The following is an 18730-nucleotide window of genomic DNA, read 5'->3' as shown; positions in this document are numbered from 1 at the left end:
AGAAACACAGCCTGGCAGGGTGTTCCAGACCCAGGCTATTAGCATCACACCTCTAGAAACACAGCCCGGCAGGGTGTTCCAGACCCAGGCTATTAGCATCACACCTCTAGAAACACAGCCCGGCAGGGTGTTCCAGACCCAGGCTATTAGCATCACACCTCTAGAAACACAGCCCGGCAGGGTGTTCCAGACCCAGGCTATTAGCATCACACCTCTAGAAACACAGCCCGGCAGGGTGTTCCAGACCCAGGCTATTAGCATCACACCTCTAGAAACACAGCCTGGCAGCGTGTTCCTACTGTCTCACCACTTGGTATAATATCATACCATCTCCAGCAACACAACAAGTCAACTGTTAGCAGCAGGTAACTTCTTAGCAACTGTTAAACTATTAGTGACTGTTAGCAGAGATCTGTTTGTTTGTACTTCATTAGCCAACTCATCCCAAACATCACAATTCAGATCTGGCAAAGAAACAGGAGAAATAAACTGTTCTCCACAGACAGCCTCATAGCATTGTATATCCATTTTGAGATGTTGATAATGTTGACAGAACGTGGCTCTCTGATTATGAAGCCCATACTGTGTAACGTTAACTTACAGCTCTACAAATAAACAGCAATGTTAAAGACTGGTTTACTTCCTCTACATCCTTACCTCCTACAATCCCCCATTCACATCATGACATCACAACAAAGTGCTGAGATGGGAAGAAAACACACATAACATGAACAACCTCCCTCTGTATAGCGGGGATGGACGGAGGGAGGGAGGGAGGGAGGGCGGGCATGCAGGACCAGGCTTGTCTGCTATTATAGGCACAGCGATGTGAAGGACTGTTACCTGCTCAGTGAAGAGGAAGGAGCTCTCAGGCAGATAAAAGAGAGGGAGATGGGAGAGAAAGAGAGAGAGGGAAAGACAAAGACAGAAAGCGAGAGGGGGGGAATCGGGAACGAGAGAGAAAGAGAGGGAGAGAGGAGAAAACAGAAAGAGAGACAAGGGGTACTGTTATATAACTGACTCTACAGAGTGACTCATCATCATCATCATCATAAGCATGTGAGGGACCAACAGAGAGACAGAGGGGCGCTCTGGACCTCCCTCCTCCTCTCCTTTCTTCCTCTCCTTTCTTCATCCTCCTCTTTATCCCTGCGTGAGAGCATGAGTCTACATCTGCACTTTCAACATGATTCTGTCCCTCCCTGACATATATAATTGCAGGGTAGAACAATGACGTTTCTATTTAATCAAACTAATTATCTTAAAGGGGTAGGTCAGCTGGCAACAGCCAGTGAGAAGTAGGTTACAAGGCTCTTTCGGTGTGACCATTTTACTCACATAGAAATATTTTGCTGTGCGACCTGGAATTGTTATTAAGGAGTACCAGTGTACACAGAATAATTAAGGATTCTAGCTTTAATACCACCTAAAATATGTTTTCTTTGTGCCCCTATATTCCTTTGTGTGTGCCTACGTCTTTTAACTTAGCCACACACGTGCTCCTTTAAAAAAAGGTCAGTGTCGAGCCCTGAGGTTTGAAATGAAAGCAGAGGTGTTTTTGTGTTGGTTACGGCTGACATAGCACTAGCGTCAGAATTACCTGCTTTGAAATGACTATGACTGCACAGCATAGTGTAGTTGTACAGTATCATTTAGGGTTAATTTCTTTATCTGGGACCAGGCACAACATAACACACGGTAGGTACTGCACCTGAGTCAGCATAGGTGCATAGCTAACGCTGTATCAGCAGTCCAGATTATGTTTATGGTACATTAAGTTCAAGGTTGTTGTCCCCTCCATCTCGTCTCAGATACACCTTATTGAGCACCCTTCCTGTCTGTGGCTCCATACCAAATTGCAACCTACATAGTGCACTACTTTTGACCAGAGCCCTGGTCTATATAGGGAATAGGGTTTGGACGCAGGTGTATTCTATCTCCTAGGCTAGACCACAGCAGGAGCATGCTATATCCTTTCAGACTGCTACTCATCAGCTTCAGGGAAGCCTGGTCTCCTACCAACCTTTCTGATTGGAATCTGGGCTTCCTTACCATTTCCTATAGACTCCCCCTCATCTTTCACTACCTCCACCCACCTCCCCTTCACTACCTACACCCACCTCCCCCCACCCACCTCCCCTTCACAACCTCCACCCATCTCTCCTTCACAACCTCCACCCACCCACCTCTCCTTCACAACCTCCACCCACCCACCTCTCCTTCACTACCTCCACCCACCCACCTCTCCTTCACTACCTCCACCCACCTCTCCTTCACTACCTCCACCCACCTCTCCTGCACTACCTCCCCCCACCCATCTCTCCTTCACAACCTCCACCCACCCACCCACCTCTCCTTCACTATCTCCACCCACCCACCTCTCCTTCACCATCTCCACCCATCCACCTCTCCTTCACAACCTCCACCCACCTCCCCTTCACTCCCTCCACCCACCTCTCCTTCACTATCTCCACCCACCCACCTCTCCTTCACTATATCCACCCACCCACCTCTCCGTCACTCCCTCCACCCACCTCTCCTTCACTATCTCCACCCACCCACCTCTCCTTCACTATATCCACCCACCCACCTCTCCGTCACTACCTCCACCCACCCACCTCTCCTGCACTACCTCCCCCCACCCATCTCTCCTTAACAACCTCCACCCACCCACCTCTCCTTCACTACCTCCACCCACCTCTCCTTCACTCCCTCCACCCACCTTTCCCCTTCACTCCCTCCACCCACCTCTCCTTCACTCCCTCCACCCACCTCTCCTTCACTCCCTCCACCCACCTCCCCTTCACTCCCTCCACCCATCTCCCCTTCACTATCACCACCCACCCACCTCTCCTGCACTACCTCCACCCACCTCTCCTTCACTCCCTCCACCCACCTCTCCTTCACTCCCTCCACCCAGCTCTCCTTCACTACCTCCACTCACCTCTCCTTCACAACACAACCTCCACCCACCGCTCCTTCACTCCCTCTATCGTTCACTACCTCCATCTGTAATAATGCTTCCCCTCCCTCTGGTTCATTCCTAAAGGACATAGTCATAATGGTTCCATCCCTTAAGGTGTAGGGTGCCATTTGGGATGCAGCCCTTGACTCTCCTGTGACTCAATTATCCTTTTTAAAACAGCCTGTGTCAAATGAACTAGTTATTGTGAAAAACAGCCTGTGTTAAATTAACTAGTTATGGTGAAAACAGCCTGTGTTAAAGAACTAGTTATTGTGAAAAGCAGCCTGTGTTAAAAGGACTAGATATTGTGAAAAACAGCCTGTGTTAAAGAACTAGTTATGGTGAAAAGCAGCCTGTGTTAAAAGGACTAGTTACTGTGAAAAACAGCCTGTATTAAAGGACTAGTTACTGTGAAAAACAGCCTGTATTAAAGGACTAGTTATGGTTAAAAAAACAGCAAGTGTTAAAGGACTAGTTATTGTGAAAACAGCCTGTATTACAGGACTTGTTATTGTGAAAAACAGCCAGTATTAAAGGACTAGTTATGGTTAAAAACAGCCCGTGTTAAAGGACTAGTTATTGTGAAAAACAGCCTGTGTTAAAGGACTAGTTATTGTGAAAACAGCCTGTGTTAAATGAAGTAGTTATGGTAAAAAAAACAGCCTGTGTTAAAAGGACTAGTTAATGTGAAAACAGCCTGTGTTAAAGGACTAGTTATGGTGAAAAACAGCCTGTGCTAAATGAACTAGTTATGGTGAAAAACAGCCTGTGTTAAAAGACTAGTTATTGTGAAAACAGCCTGTGTTAAAGGACTAGTTATTGTGAAAAACAGCCTGTGTTAAAAGGACTAGTTATTGTGAAAACCAGCCTGTGTTAAAGGACTAGTTATGGTGAAAAACAGCCTGTGTTAAAGGACTAGTTATTGTGAAAAACATCCTGTGTTAAACGACTAGTTATTGTGAAAACAGCCTGTGTTAAAGGACTAGTTATTGTGACAAACAGCCTGTGTTAAAGGACTAGTTATGGTAAAAAACAGCCTGTGTTAAAAGGACTAGTTATTGTGAAAAACAGCCTGTGTTGAAGGACTAGTTATTGTGAAAAACAGCCTGTGTTAAAGGACTAGTTATTGTGAAAACAGCCTGTATTACAGGACTAGTTATTGTGAAAAACAGCCCGTGTTAAAAGGACTAGTTATGGTGAAAAACAGCCTGTGCTAAATTAACTAGTTATGGTGAAAAACAGCCTGTGTTAAAATACTAGTTATTGGGAAAACAGCCTGTGTTAAAGGACTAGTTATGGTAAAAAAACAGCCTGTGTTAAAGGACTAGTTATGGTGATAACAGCCTGTGCTAAATTAACTAGTTACTGTGAAAAACAGCCTGTATTAAAGGACTAGTTACTGTGAAAAACAGCCTGTATTAAAGGACTAGTTATGGTTAAAAAAACAGCAAGTGTTAAAGGACTAGTTATTGTGAAAACAGCCTGTATTACAGGACTAGTTATTGTGAAAAACAGCCAGTATTAAAGGACTAGTTATGGTTAAAAACAGCCTGTGTTAAAGGACTAGTTATTGTGAAAAACAGCCTGTGTTAAAGGACTAGTTATTGTGAAAACAGCCTGTGTTAAATGAAGTAGTTATGGTAAAAAAAAACAGCCTGTGTTAAAAGGACTAGTTATTGTGAAAACAGCCTGTGTTAAAGGACTAGTTATTGTGAAAAACAGCCTGTGTTAAAAGACTAGTTATTGTGAAAACAGCCTGTGTTAAAGGACTAGTTATGGTGAAAAACGGCCTGTGTTAAAGGACTAGTTATTGTGAAAAACATCCTGTGTTAAACGACTAGTTATTGTGAAAACAGCCTGTATTAAAGGACTAGTTATTGTGAAAAACAGACTGTGTTAAAAGGACTAGTTATTGTGAAAACAGCCTGTGTTAAAGGACTAGTTATGGTAAAAAACAGCCTGTGTTAAAAGGACTAGTTATTGTGAAAAACAGCCTGTGTTGAAGGACTAGTTATTGTGAAAAACAGCCTGTGTTAAAGGACTAGTTATTGTGAAAAACAGCCTGTGTTATATGACTAGTTATTGTGAAAAACAGCCTGTGTTATATGACTAGTTATGGTAAAAAACAGCCTGTGCTAAATTAACTAGTTATGGTGAAAAACAGCCTGTGTTAAAGGACTAGTTATTGTGAAAACAGCCTGTATTACAGGACTAGTTATTGTGAAAAACAGCCCGTGTTAAAAGGACTAGTTATGGTGAAAAACAGCCTGTGCTAAATTAACTAGTTATGGTGAAAAACAGCCTGTGTTAAAATACTAGTTATTGGGAAAACAGCCTGTGTTAAAGGACTAGTTATGGTAAAAAAAAACAGCCTGTGTTAAAAGGACTAGTTATGGTGATAACAGCCTGTGTTAAAGGACTAGTTATGGTAAAAAAAAACAGCCTGTGTTAAGAGACTAGTTATTGTGAAAACAGCCTGTGTTAAAGGACTAGTTATTGTGAAAAACAGCCTGTGTTAAAAGGACTAGTTATTGTGAAAACCAGCCTGTGTTAAAGGACTAGTTATTGTGAAAAACAGCCTGTGTTAAAGGACTAGTTATTGTGAAAAACAGCCTGTGTTATATGACTAGTTATTGTGAAAAACAGCCTGTGTTATATGACTAGTTATGGTAAAAAAACAGCCTGTGTTAAAGGACTAGTTATTGTGAAAACAGCCTGTATTACAGGACTAGTTATTGTGAAAAACAGCCCGTGTTAAAAGGACTAGTTATGGTGAAAAACAGCCTGTGCTAAATTAACTAGTTATGGTGAAAAACAGCCTGTGTTAAAATACTAGTTCTTGGGAAAACAGCCTGTGTTAAAGGACTAGTTATGGTAAAAAAACAGCCTGTGTTAAAAGGACTAGTTATGGTGATAACAGCCTGTGTTAAAGGACTAGTTATGGTAAAAAAAACAGCCTGTGTTAAAAGACTAGTTATTGTGAAAACAGCCTGTGTTAAAGGACTAGTTATTGTGAAAAACAGCCTGTGTTAAAAGGACTAGTTATTGTGAAAACCAGCCTGTGTTAAAGGACTAGTTATTGTGAAAAACAGCCTGTGTTATAGGACTAGTTATTGTGAAAACAGCCTGTGTTAAAGGACTAGTTATGGAGAAAAAAAAACAGCCTGTGTTAAAGGACTAGTTATTGTGAAAAACAGCCTGTGTTAAAGGACTAGTTATGGTAAAAAACAGCCTGTGTTAAAAGGACTAGTTATTGTGAAAAACAACCTGTGTTATAGGACTAGTTATTGTGAAAACAGCCTGTGTTAACGGACTAGTTCTCTCTCTAACCCTGGCATTCCACAGAGATCTTGAGACAATAGAGAGACAGTTGATGGGGGAATTCCAAAGAGGAAGAATATAACAAAAATAACCAGATGTAGGAAGCAAGCACAAAGTCAACACCAAGACACTGAGCCACAGAGTAAATGGCTTGAAGCTTCATCCAAATCCTCTACGCTGTCCTGAACACAAACACACCTGAGGACTCACCTGTTGTGACAGGTGTCTGCCAGTTCTCTCTGAGTTTCTCTTCACGCGCTGTGAGGTCACACCTGAGCGGTGAGAGGAGCTGTGGTTGGGAGGGGGGGCAGAGGGTTGGGACAGCTGGCTCTGTTGAACCTGATGGTTCAGGCTGTTGAGAGCACTGACGCTGGGTGGCTGCCCCCGCCCCTGAGTCGGCTGGTACACACTGTTGATATTAGCAGGTTGTGGTGCCTGGGTTGATTGGTACAGACCACTGATTTTAGAAGGTTGTGTCTGGTTGGACTGGTACAGGGTGCTGCTGTTAGCTTGTTGCTGTTTCCCCTGGGTGGTGCTGAGAGCAGAAATATTGGGGGTCTTCGTGGGGCTCTGGGTCGCCCCGAAGAAGGTTGCCCGGTCGGGGTTTGTTGAGTCACCGGTCCCGCTGTTGCTAACTCCACTCTCACTCCCGATCCCTGGGCGAGATTCAGCCGAGGAGTCACTCCCCTTCCAAGTCTTTTCCTCCAGAAGCTTGGCTGCTGCCTCTGTGAATGGCTGGGAGAGAAAGAAACACATTACAGGATCAGAGTGAGAGAACAGAGGAGAGAGAGACAGAGAGACAGAGAGAGAGAGAGAGAGAGAGAGCAAGAGAGACAGAGAGACAGAGAGAGAGACAGAGAGCAAGAGAGACCGAGAGAGCGAGACCGAGAGAGAGAGAGAGAGCATAAATAGAGAACCCACTCACTCCTAATCTCCCAGTGAAAATAAAAAAGTGTTGATCACAAACAGAGAGGAAATTTTTCTTCCTCCCTCCTCCTTCTTCCTCCCTCCTCCTTCTCCCTCTCTCAGCCTCTTTACCTGCCATCCCATGGATCCTCACTGTGGTCTTCTCTGATCTGTGACGCAGCTGTTTTAAAGAGGCCTGTACTCTCATTCCACTGTGGTCTTCTCTGATCTGTGACGCAGCTGTTTTAAAGAGGCCTGTACTCTCATTCCACTGTGGTCTTCTCTGATCTGTGACGCAGCTGTTTTAAAGAGGCCTGTACTCTCTCACTCCCCAGCTCTCATCCTGCACTTGTTGGCTAGGCTCTAGGCTCTCTAGGCTCTAGGCAGTCAGGCAGGCAGAAAAGCACCAGTTGAGATAGGCAGTCAGTCGTGAGGTTAAGAGGAGCAGGAGGCAGAGTGGAGCAGAGTGATGCTGCTAAACAGGCAGAGCAGACGGGAAGGAAGGAAGGGAGGGAGGCAGGTAGACAGACAGGCAGAGAGGCAGGAAGACAGGCAGACAGTGCTAATGCTCTCACTCCCTACAGTGATGTGCTGTTATGCCATCCAAGCACAGAAAGCATTAATGTGTCCTTACGCTTCACTGCCTGACACGGGAGTAGAGGAGAGGACGCAGGCTCAGAGACAGAGAGGAGAGGAAGAGGTAGAGGATAAAAGAAGGGTAGAGAGGAGGAGAGAACATAACAGGAAAACAGAGGGATAAATATGAAAGGCTAAAAGTGCAAAGAAGAGTGGAAGGTCAGAGAGGAGAAGACAGAAGAGTGGAAGGTCAGAGAGGAGAAGACAGAAGAGTGGAAGGCCGGAGAGGAGAAGACAGAAGAGTGGAAGGTCGGAGAGGAGAAGACAGAAGAGTGGAAGGTCGGAGAGGAGAAGACAGAAGAGTGGAAGGTCAGAGAGGAGAAGACAGAAGAATGGAAGGTCGGAGAGGAGAAGAGGAAAGAGTGGAAGGTCAGAGAGGAGAAGACAGAAGAGTGGAAGGTCGGAGAGGAGAAGAGGAAAGAGTGGAAGGTCAGAGAGGAGAAGACAGAAGAGTGGAAGGTCGGAGAGGAGAAGACGAAAGAGTGGAAGGTCGGAGAGGAGAAGACAGAAGAGTGGAACGTCGGAGAGGAGAAGAGGAAAGAGTGGAACGTCGAAGAGGAGAAGACAGAAGAGTGGAAAGTCAGAGAGGAGAAGATCGAAGAGTGGAAGGTCAGAGAGGAGAAGACAGAAGAGTGGAAGGTCGGAGAGGAGAAGACAGAAGAGTGGAAGGTCGGAGAGGAAAAGACAGAAGAGTGGAAGGCCGGAGAGGAGAAGAGGAAAGAGTGGAAGGTCGGAGAGGAGAAGACGAAAGAGTGGAAGGTCAGAGAGGAGAAGACAGAAGAGTGGAAGGTCGGAGAGGAGAAGACAAAAGATTGGAAGGTCGGAGAGGAGAAGACGAAAGAGTGGAAGGTCGGAGAGGAGAAGACAGAAGAGTGGAAGGTCGGAGAGGAGAAGACAGAAGAGTGGAAGGTCAGAGAGGAGAAGACAGAAGAGTGGAAGGTCGGAGAGGAGAAGACAGAAGAGTGGAACGTCGCAGAGGAGAAGACGAAAGAGTGGAAGGTCGGAGAGGAGAAGAGTGGAAAGTCAGAGAGGAGAAGATCGAAGAGTGGAAGGTCAGAGAGGAGAAGATCGAAGAGTGGAAGGTCAGAGAGGAGAAGACAGAAGGGTGGAACGTCGCAGAGGAGAAGACGAAAGAGTGGAAGGTCGGAGAGGAGAAGACAGAAGAGTGGAAGGGTAAAAATAGAAAAGAAGAGAGTGGCAGATAGGAAATGAGGAAAGAGAAGAGGGCCCTGGGCAAAAGTAGTGCACTTTATTGGGATTTGGGCCAGACTCAGTAGGGAGAGTAGGATTAGCTCTATTCGCCTCAGTACACCACAATTCAGAAGGCAGGAGGCCTGACATTTAGGTATGAATCAAAGAGAGATTTCAGAGGAATCAAAGTACTGCCTCAGCACTGAGCCAGTATTAACCTCTATTACAAGATACCAACGCATAGGGTCCTGAGAGATGAGGTATCACAACGTTGATCATATCTAACACTATGGTATTCTCACTATACGATGGATGGATGGATGGATGGATGGATGGATGGATGGATGGATGGATGGATGGATGGATGGATGGATGGATGGATGGATGGAAGGAATAAAGAGGACTAACCTCAGTGAAATGGAGAGGAAAAATGCCAACTTTGTCTCCCAGCTTTCCTTCAATCCAGTTTTCATCTGCTCGTCTGATGACCGTGAGGACGTCTCCCTGGAATTCAGGATTAGAGTGAGAGAGAGAGAGGAGAGAGAGAAAGAGAAGGAGAGAGAGAGAGAGGAGAGAGAGAGAAAGAGAAGGAGAGAGAGACTGGGTGAGTAAGAGGCAGCACATCTAACGTGTTTAGAACAGAGAGAGAGCTACGCCTGCAGAAGGAACCACTCAGAGGAGCTCCCCACTCAATCCCTCCAACCTTCAACACAATCTGGCATCCACTCTGTCTGTAGGCCTCTCCTGTTCCCCTCTACGTACAGCCCCTCTCTCTCCCTGTCCTGTCCCTCTCTACGTACAGCCCCTCTCTCTCCCTCTCCTGTCCCTCTCTACGTACAGCCCCTCTCTCTCCCTCTCCTGTCCCCCTCTACGTACAGCCCCTCTCTCTCCCTCTCCTGTCCCCCTCTACGTACAGCCCCTCTCCTGTCCCTCTCCTGTTCCCCTCTACGTACAGCCCCTCTCTCTCCCTCTCCTGTCCCCCTCTACGTACAGCCCCTCTCTCTCTCTATCCTGTTCCCCTCTACGTACAGCCCCTCTCTCTCCCTCTCCTGTTCCCCTCTACGTACAGCCCCTCTCTCTCCCTCTCCTGTCCCTCTCTACGTACAGCCCCTCTCTCTCCCTCTCCTGTCCCTCTCTACGTACAGCCCCTCTCTCTCCCTCTCCTGTCCCCCTCTACGTACAGCCCCTCTCTCTCCCTCTCCTGTCCCCCTCTACGTACAGCCCCTCTCTCTCCCTCTCCTGTCCCCCTCTACGTACAGCCCCTCTCTTTCCCTCTCCTGTCCCCCTCTACGTACAGCCCCTCTCTCTCCCTCTCCTGTCCCTCTCTACGTACAGCCCCTCTCTCTCCCTCTCCCTCTCTACGTACAGCCCCTCTCTCTCCCTCTCCTGTCCCTCTCTACGTACAGCCCCTCTCTCTCCCTCTCCTGTCCCCCTCTACGTACAGCCCCTCTCTCTCCATCTCCTGTTCCCCTCTACGTACAGCCCCTCTCTCTCCCTCTACTGTCCCTCTCTACGTACAGCCCCTCTCTCTCCCTCTCCTGTTCCCCTCTATGTACAGCCCCTCTCTCTCCCTCTCCTGTCCCTCTCTATGTACAGCCCCTCTCTCTCCCTCTCCTGTCCCTCTCTACATACAGCCCCTCTCTCTCCCTCTCCTGTCCCTCTCTACGTACAGCCCCTCTCTCTCCCTCTCCTGTCCCCCCTCTACGTACAGCCCCTCTCTCTCCCTCTCCTGTTCCCCTCTACGTACAGCCCCTCTCTCTCCCTCTCCTGTCCCTCTCTACGTACAGCCCCTCTCTCTATCCTGTCCCTCTCTACGTACAGCCCCTCTCTCTATCCTGTCCCTCTCTACGTACAGCCCCTCTCTCTATCCTGTCCCTCTCTATGTACAGCCCCTCTCTCTCCCCCTCTCGTGTTCCCCTCTACGTACAGACCCTCTCTCTCTATCCTGTTCCCCTCAACGTACAGTCTCTCTCGCTCTCTCCCTCTCTACGTACAACCTCTCTCTCTCCTGTCCCTCTCTGTGTACACAGTCCTTCTCTCTCTCTCCCTCAATTTAATTAAATTCAATTCAAGGGGCTTTATTGGCATGGGAGATACAGTTGAAGTCAGTTGAAGTTTACATACACTTAGGTTGGAGTCATTAAAACTCGTTTTTCAACCACTCCACAAATTTCTTGTTAACAAACTATAGTTTTGGCAAGTCGGTTAGGACATCTACTTTGTGCATGACACAAGTCATTTTTCCAACAATTGTTTACAGACAGATTATTTAACTTATAATTCACTGTATCACAATTCCAGTGGGTCAGAAGTTTACATACACTAAGTTGACTGTTCCTTGTCATGGCTTTAGAAGCTTCTGATAGGCTAATTGACATCATTTGAGTCAATTGGAGGTGTACCTGTGGATGTATTTCAAGCCCTACCTTCAAACTCAGTGCCTCTTTGCTTGACATCATGGGAAAATGTAAAGAAATCAGCCAAGACCTCAGAAAAAAAATTGTAGACCTCCACAAGTCTGGTTCATCCTTGGGAGCAATTTCCAAACGCCTGAAGGTACCATGTACATCTGTACAAACAATAGTACGCAAGTTTAAACACCATGGGACCACACAACCGTCATACAGCTCAGGAAGGAGACACGTTCTGTCTCCTAGAGATGAACGTACTTCGGTGCAAAAAGTTCAAATCAATCCCAGAACAACAGCAAAGGACCTTGTGAAGATGCTGGAGGAAACAGGTACAAAAGTATCTATATCCACAGTAAAACAAGTCCTATATCGACATAACCTGAAAGGCTGCTCAGCAAGGAAGAAGCCACTGCTCCAAAACCACCATAAAAAAGCCAGACTACGGTTTGCAACTGCACATGGGGACAAAGATTGTACTTTTTGGAGAAATGTCCTCTGGTCTGATGAAACAAAAATAGAACTGTTTGGCCATAATGACCATCGTTATGTTTGGAGGAAAAAGGGGGAGGCTTGCAAGCCAGAGAACACCATCCCAACCGTGAAGCACGGGGGTGGCAGCATCATGTTGTAAGGGTGCTTTGCTGCAGGAGGGACTGGTGCACTTCACAAAATAGATGGCATCATGAGGGAGGGAAATTATGTGGATATATTGAAGCAACATCTCAAGACATCATTCAGGAAGTTAAAGCTTGGTCGCAAATGGGTCTTCCAAATGGACAATGACCCCAAGCATACTTCCAAAGTTGTGGCAAAATGGCTTAAGGACAACAAAGTCAAGATATTGGAGTGGCCATCACAAAGCCCTGACCTCAATCCCATAGAAAATGTGTGGGCAGAACTGAAAAAGCGTGTGCGAGCAAGGAGGCCTACAAACCTGACTCAGTTACACCAGCTCTGTCAGGAGGAATGGGCCAAAATCCACCCAACTTATTGTGGGAAGCTTGTGGAAGGCTACCCAAAACGTTTGACCCAAGTTAAGCAATTTAAAGGCAATGCAGCCAAAAACGAATTGAGTGTATGTAAACTTCTGACCCATTGGGAATATGATGAAATAAATAAAAGCTGAAATAAATCACTCTCGATTATTATTCTGACATTTCACATTCTTAAAATAAAGTGGTGATCCTAACTGACCTACGACAGGGAATTTTTACCAGGATTAACTGTCAGGAATTGTGAAAAACTGAGTTCAAAATATTTGGCTAAGGTGTTACGATCGTTGTTGGAAGGATTGGACCAAGGTGCAGCGTGGTAGGCGTACATCTTACTTTATTAAAATGAACACCCAAAACAAATACAAACGAAACGTACCATTCAGTAGGGCTAACAGCACAGTACCAAAAACAAGATCCCACAAACTAAGGTGGAAAAAAGGCTGCCTAAGTATTATCCCCAATCAGAGACAACGATAGACAGCTGCCTCTGATTGGGGACCATACCCGGCAAACAAAGAAATAGAAAACTAGAATGCCCACCCAAATCACACCCTGACCTAACCAAATAGAGAAATAAAAAGGCTCTCTAAGATCAGGGCGTGACATAAGGTGTATGTAAACTTCCGACTTCAACTGTATATGTTTACATTGCCAAAGCAAGTGAAATAGATAAACAAATGTGAAATAAACAATAAAAAAAGTTATCAGTAAATATTACCCTCACACAAGTTGCAAAAGAATAAAGACATTTCAAATGTCATTATGTATATATACAGTGTTGTAATGATGTGCAAAAAGTACAAAATGGAAAATAAATAAACATAAATATAGGTTGTATTTACAATGGTGTTTGTTCTTCACTGGTTGACCTTTTCTTGTGGTAACAGGTCACACATCTTGCTGCTGTGATTGCACACTGTGGTATTTCACCCAATAGATATGGGAATTTATCAAAATCGGGATTTGTTTTCGAATTCTTTGTAACCATCTGCTTTCCAAAGAAGCATTGCTAGAATGTGTTCCTTAATGCAGAGTGTGAATGAGAGAGTACTAAGACCCTTATATAAGTCTTTCCTCTCTAAGCCTCCCTCCTTCATGGTAAGAAACACTGCATCAGAGGTCTCTGTGAGCGAGCGAGAAGGAAGAAAGAAAGAAAGAAAGAAAGAAAGAAAGAAAGACAGAAAGACAGAAAGACAGAAAGACAGACAGACAGACAGACAGACAGACAGACAGACAGACAGACAGACAGACAGACAGACAGACAGACAGACAGACAGACAGACAGACAGACAGACAGAGTTGGAGCCACGAGACATGACAGACAGATGACAGACAGAGTTGGAGCCACAGAGACAATAGAGACAGACAGATAGACAGACAGAGTTGGAGCCACAGAGACAGATAGAGAAAGACAGACAGATAGACAGACAGTTGGACAGACAGATAGAGAGGAAGACAGACAGACAGAAAGACAGACAGACAGACAGACAGACAGACAGACAGACAGACAGACAGACAGATAGAGTTGGAGCCACAGAGACAGACAGACAGACAGACAGACAGACAGACAGACAGACAGACAGACAGACAGACAGACAGACAGACAGACAGACAGACAGAGACAGACATAAATAGCTAGTGGGTTTATATGTTTCTGTTGTTTCTCTCAGAGCCTTTAAAAGAAGTGCAGAAAGAACATTTGAGATCTGAAATAAGTCATTTTGAAGTAGTAGTATGTTATTTTATGTATCTACTAACTACAGCCTTATGATAGGTACAGAACACCAGGGTATGGTGAGTTTATACACAATGATCTGTTAACTAATCATCAACTGATCAAATCAAAGAAATCCCCCCACACCTAATTTGAATAAGAACGACACAATCTCTGAGAAAGAAAGTCATGTATTCACATGCTAGAGACTACTCTGTCAGGACAGGCCTCTCAATGTGGCGACCCACGGGGCGTGCATGGCCAGTACGAACACATCTGACTAAATGAATCACGGTCTGGATGGTTAATTCCATTTAAAAAGCAGGTGTAGTCCTAGATTTCTTTATAGATTTATTTAACCAGGGGAAACCCCTTGAGACCAGGGTCTCATTTACAAGGGTACCCTGGGAACAATACATCAAATTCAAAAGCAACAGACAAAATTACACATCAATCAAAACAAGTGCAGTTCTACTTTACAACATTTCTCCTCAGAATCCGAAACTGACCCTTCCAGACCAGAGAGTTACACCTCAAACTGACCCTTCCAGACCAGAGAGTTACACCTCAAACTGACCCTTCCAGATCAGAGTTACACCTCAACTGACCCTTCCAGACCAGAGTTACACCTCAAACTGACCCTTCCAGACCAGAGTTACACCTCAAACTGACCCTTCCAGACCAGAGTTACACCTCAAACTGACCCTTCCAGACCAGAGAGTTACACCTCAAACTGACCCTTCCAGACCAGAGAGTTACACCTCAAACTGACCCTTCCAGACCAGAGAGTTACACCTCAAACTGACCCTTCCAGACCAGAGAGTTACACCTCAAACTGACCCTTCCAGACCAGAGAGTTACACCTCAAACTGACCCTTCCAGACCAGAGAGTTACGCCTCAAATTGACCCTTCCAGACCAGAGAGTTACGCCTCAAACTGACCCTTCCAGACCAGAGAGTTACGCCTCAAACTGACCCTTCCAGACCAGAGAGTTACACCTCAAACTGACCCTTCCAGACCAGAGACTTACACCTCAAACTGACCCTTCCAGACCAGAGAGTTACGCCTGAAAGTGGCCTGGAGGTCAATCCATACGCTAGGGGCACAATAACTAAACGTGATCATCCCAGACTCTGTGGAACCCAATAAACCTCTAGATCAGGGTTCTCCAACAGGTAGATCGTGAGCTACCAGTAGCTCGCAGCCCAACTATGAGCAGCTCCCCAAACAATTCAGAAAGTACATGCATTTTTTTCATTTGCTCCATCTTTAACTGTTATAAACATACTGTAGAGTACTGGCTACTATCCAGTCAAAGTTCCTCTTTAACAGCCATAAACATACTGTAAAGCTACTGGCTACTATCCAGTCAAAGTTCCTCTTTAACAGCCATAAACATACTGTAAAGCTACTGGCTACTATCCAGTCAAAGTTCCTCTTTAACAGCCATAAACATACTGTAAAGCTACTGGCTACTATCCAGTCAAAGTTCCTCTTTAACAGCCATAAACATACTGTAAAGCTACTGGCTACTATCCAGTCAAAGTTCCTCTTTAACAGCCATAAACATACTGTAAAGCTACTGGCTACTATCCAGTCAAAGTTCCTCTTTAACAGCCATAAACATACTGTAAAGCTACTGGCTACTATCCAGTCAAAGTTCCTCTTTAACAGCCATAAACATACTGTAAAGCTACTGGCTACTATCCAGTCAAAGTTCCTCTTTAACAGCCATAAACATACTGTAAAGCTACTGGCTACTATCCAGTCAAAGTTCCTCTTTAACAGCCATAAACATACTGTAAAGCTACTGGCTACTATCCAGTCAAAGTTCCTCTTTAACAGCCATAAACATACTGTAAAGCTACTGGCTACTATCCAGTCAAAGTTCCTCTTTAACAGCCATAAACATACTGTAAAGCTACTGGCTACTATCCAGTCAAAGTTCCTCTTTAACAGCCATAAACATACTGTAAAGCTACTGGCTACTATCCAGTCAAAGTTCCTCTTTAACAGCCATAAACATACTGTAAAGCTACTGGCTACTATCCAGTCAAAGTTCCTCTTTAACAGCCATAAACATACTGTAAAGCTACTGGCTACTATCCAGTCAAAGTTCCTCTTTAACAGCCATAAACATACTGTAAAGCTACTGGCTACTATCCAGTCAAAGTTCCTCTTTAACAGCCATAAACATACTGTAAAGCTACTGGCTACTATCCAGTCAAAGTTCCTCTTTAACAGCCATAAACATACTGTAAAGCTACTGGCTACTATCCAGTCAAAGTTCCTCTTTAACAGTCATAAACATACTGTAAAGCTACTGGCTACTATCCAGTCAAAGTTCCTCTTTAACAGTCATAAACATACTGTAAAGCTACTGGCTACTATCCAGTCAAAGCCAAAATGACATCCCACTCCTGGTTAGCCACAATTGGTTTAAAAAGCCAAACCTAACACAATATCTGCCAAATCATTTCAATATTGTCTCTGTCTGTCTTTGGTGTGCCCGTTTGTGTATCCCTCCATATGTAGCCAGTTAGCGATGCTAGTAGGCTAATGATAACCGTCTTGTGGGTAGACATAAAGACGTTCCCCCAATAACCTTCACAATTAAATGTTAACTGCAATGTTGGCTTTCCTGACAGAAAGATTTCATGATTATTTGTATGAATTGGGTGGCGATTGTTTTGCAAACTCTGCCATGGCATGTGCTGTAGTAGTGGGCCTAACAGAAACATCGCTTGACCAAAACATTCCTCTCTTACTAAATGAACATTTAAAGGGCAATTACACACAAAAAATCTCAAATGTGTTTTTTTTCTCCAAACCTCAAAATGGACTCAGAACATCCATTTTCGTTGTTTCTCTGGGAATAATTGTAATATTGAGAGTTAAAAACTGAAGGAAAAAAAATACCCGGAAAAATAAAACCGACAATACAGAATTCAGGAAAATAAGAAAGATCATTTTATGGGGCCTTAGGGTTGTTTATCAACCATTATTATACCAGGTATATTGACAGAAAACACAGCGCACTACTTTATTTTGTAAACAAAGGACCCAGGGAAGAGTTGCAGGGTAGAGGAGAAGAGAAGAATGGGCCAATTTGATATCTCCATAAAAAATGATCAGAAACAGTAGCTAGCGACATGTAAGAAAAGGTTGGAGACCCCGGCTCTAGAACCAGCCAGTCTTGAGAGAGAGTCTGATGGTGTCTGGATTTCCAATAAAGAAGTGAGGTGAGGTAGTATGGGAATTTCTGGGGAACTGCTTTCTATAAACAAATAGCAGCCAATGTTGGGCCCTTCTGGTAGTCAGAGACTCCCAGCCAACAGAACTATATAAAAGGCAATGATGTGTACAAAAATTGTCTCCAGTGATAAAACAAAAGGCTGAGTGATAGACTGAATCTAAAGGTTTTAAACCAGAGGCTATTGCATCCATGTAGATTAAATCACTATAGTCAAGTACTGGGAGGAACGATGCTTGAACAATCTTCCTCCTGTTTTCAAAAGTAAGGCAGGATTTATTTCTATGGAGGAAACCGAAATTAATTCGTTAGTTTTTGGACGTGTGTTTTAAAAGACACTTTTATCAACAATTCAAATACTTATAATTTTATTGTACCTTTATTTAACTAGGAAAGTCCGTTAAGTACAAATTCTTGTTTACAATGACGGTCACGCCCTGACCTGAGAGAGACTTTTTATGTCTCTATTTAGGTTTGGTCAGGGTGTGATTTGGGTGGGCATTCTATGTCCTTTTTCTATGTTTTTGTATTTCTTTGTTTTGGCCTGGTATGGCTCTCAATCAGGGACAGCTGTACATCGTTGGGGGCACACGGGTAGTTTTGCTGGACCAGAGGTGAGGCCTGAGTCAACTACCCGTGCTTTTTGTGGTAAGCATGTGCCTGCCTCTCGGACTCTCTCTCCAGTGCGCCTGCCCAGCCCAGTACGTCCTGTTCCTGCTCCTCGCACTAGCCTTGTAGTGCTCACTCCCCGTCCAGAGCCTCCGCGCATTCAGCCGGATGTCCAGAGCCTCCGGCGACAGTTCCCCGTCCAGAGCCTCCGGCGACAGTTCCCCGTCCAGAGCCTCCGGCGACAGTTCCCCGTCCAGAGCCTCCGGCGACAGTTCCCCGTCCAGAGCCTCCGGCGGCAGTTCCCCCGTCCTGAGCCTCCGGCGGCAGTTCCCCCGTCCTGAGCCTCCGGCGACAGTTCCCCGTCCGGAGCTTCCGGCGGCAGTTCCCCGTCCGGAGCCTGCAGAGACGGCCTACAGTCCGGAGCCTGCAGAGACGGCCTACAGCCCTGAGCCTCCAGCGACGCTCCTCAGCCCGGAGCCTCCAGTGCTCCCCCACAGCCCGGTCTATCTTGTGCCTCCTCCACGGACCAGACCTCCAGTAGGTCTCCCCAGCCTGTTGAGTCCTGTGCCTGCTCCCAGAGCCAGGCCTCCTGCATGTCTCCCCAGCCTGGTGAGTCCTGTGCCTGCTCCCAGAGCCAGGCCTCCTACAAGTCTCCCTAGCCTGGTGAGTACTGTGCCTGCTCCCAGAGCCAGGCCTCCTGCATGTCCCACCAGTCCGGCGCAGCCAGA

General features: G+C 45.5%; 1 protein-coding gene across 4 annotated transcripts in view; it reads right to left on the bottom strand.

The window, feature by feature from the left end:
- Window positions 1-18730, bottom strand: part of sh3rf2 (SH3 domain containing ring finger 2) — a 48954-nt gene that overhangs the window by 23279 nt on the left and 6945 nt on the right. For 2 of the 4 annotated variants that reach the window (XM_014198670.2, XM_014198675.2), the window contains 3 exons: window positions 9428-9523; window positions 6497-7021; window positions 844-867 (listed from right to left, as the gene is read on the bottom strand). In XM_014198670.2, coding sequence (XP_014054145.2) covers window positions 844-867; window positions 6497-7021; window positions 9428-9523 — 645 coding nt within the window. Of the gene's footprint in view, window positions 1-843; window positions 868-6484; window positions 7022-9427; window positions 9524-18730 lie in introns of all 4 variants that reach the window. The other 2 variants (XM_014198672.2, XM_014198673.2) reach the window with 2 other exon arrangements.

Source organism: Salmo salar, chromosome ssa05 (assembly GCF_905237065.1).
Source record: "Salmo salar chromosome ssa05, Ssal_v3.1, whole genome shotgun sequence".
NCBI classification, from domain to species: domain Eukaryota; kingdom Metazoa; phylum Chordata; class Actinopteri; order Salmoniformes; family Salmonidae; genus Salmo; species Salmo salar.
This window is presented reverse-complemented; position numbering and strand designations above follow the sequence as displayed.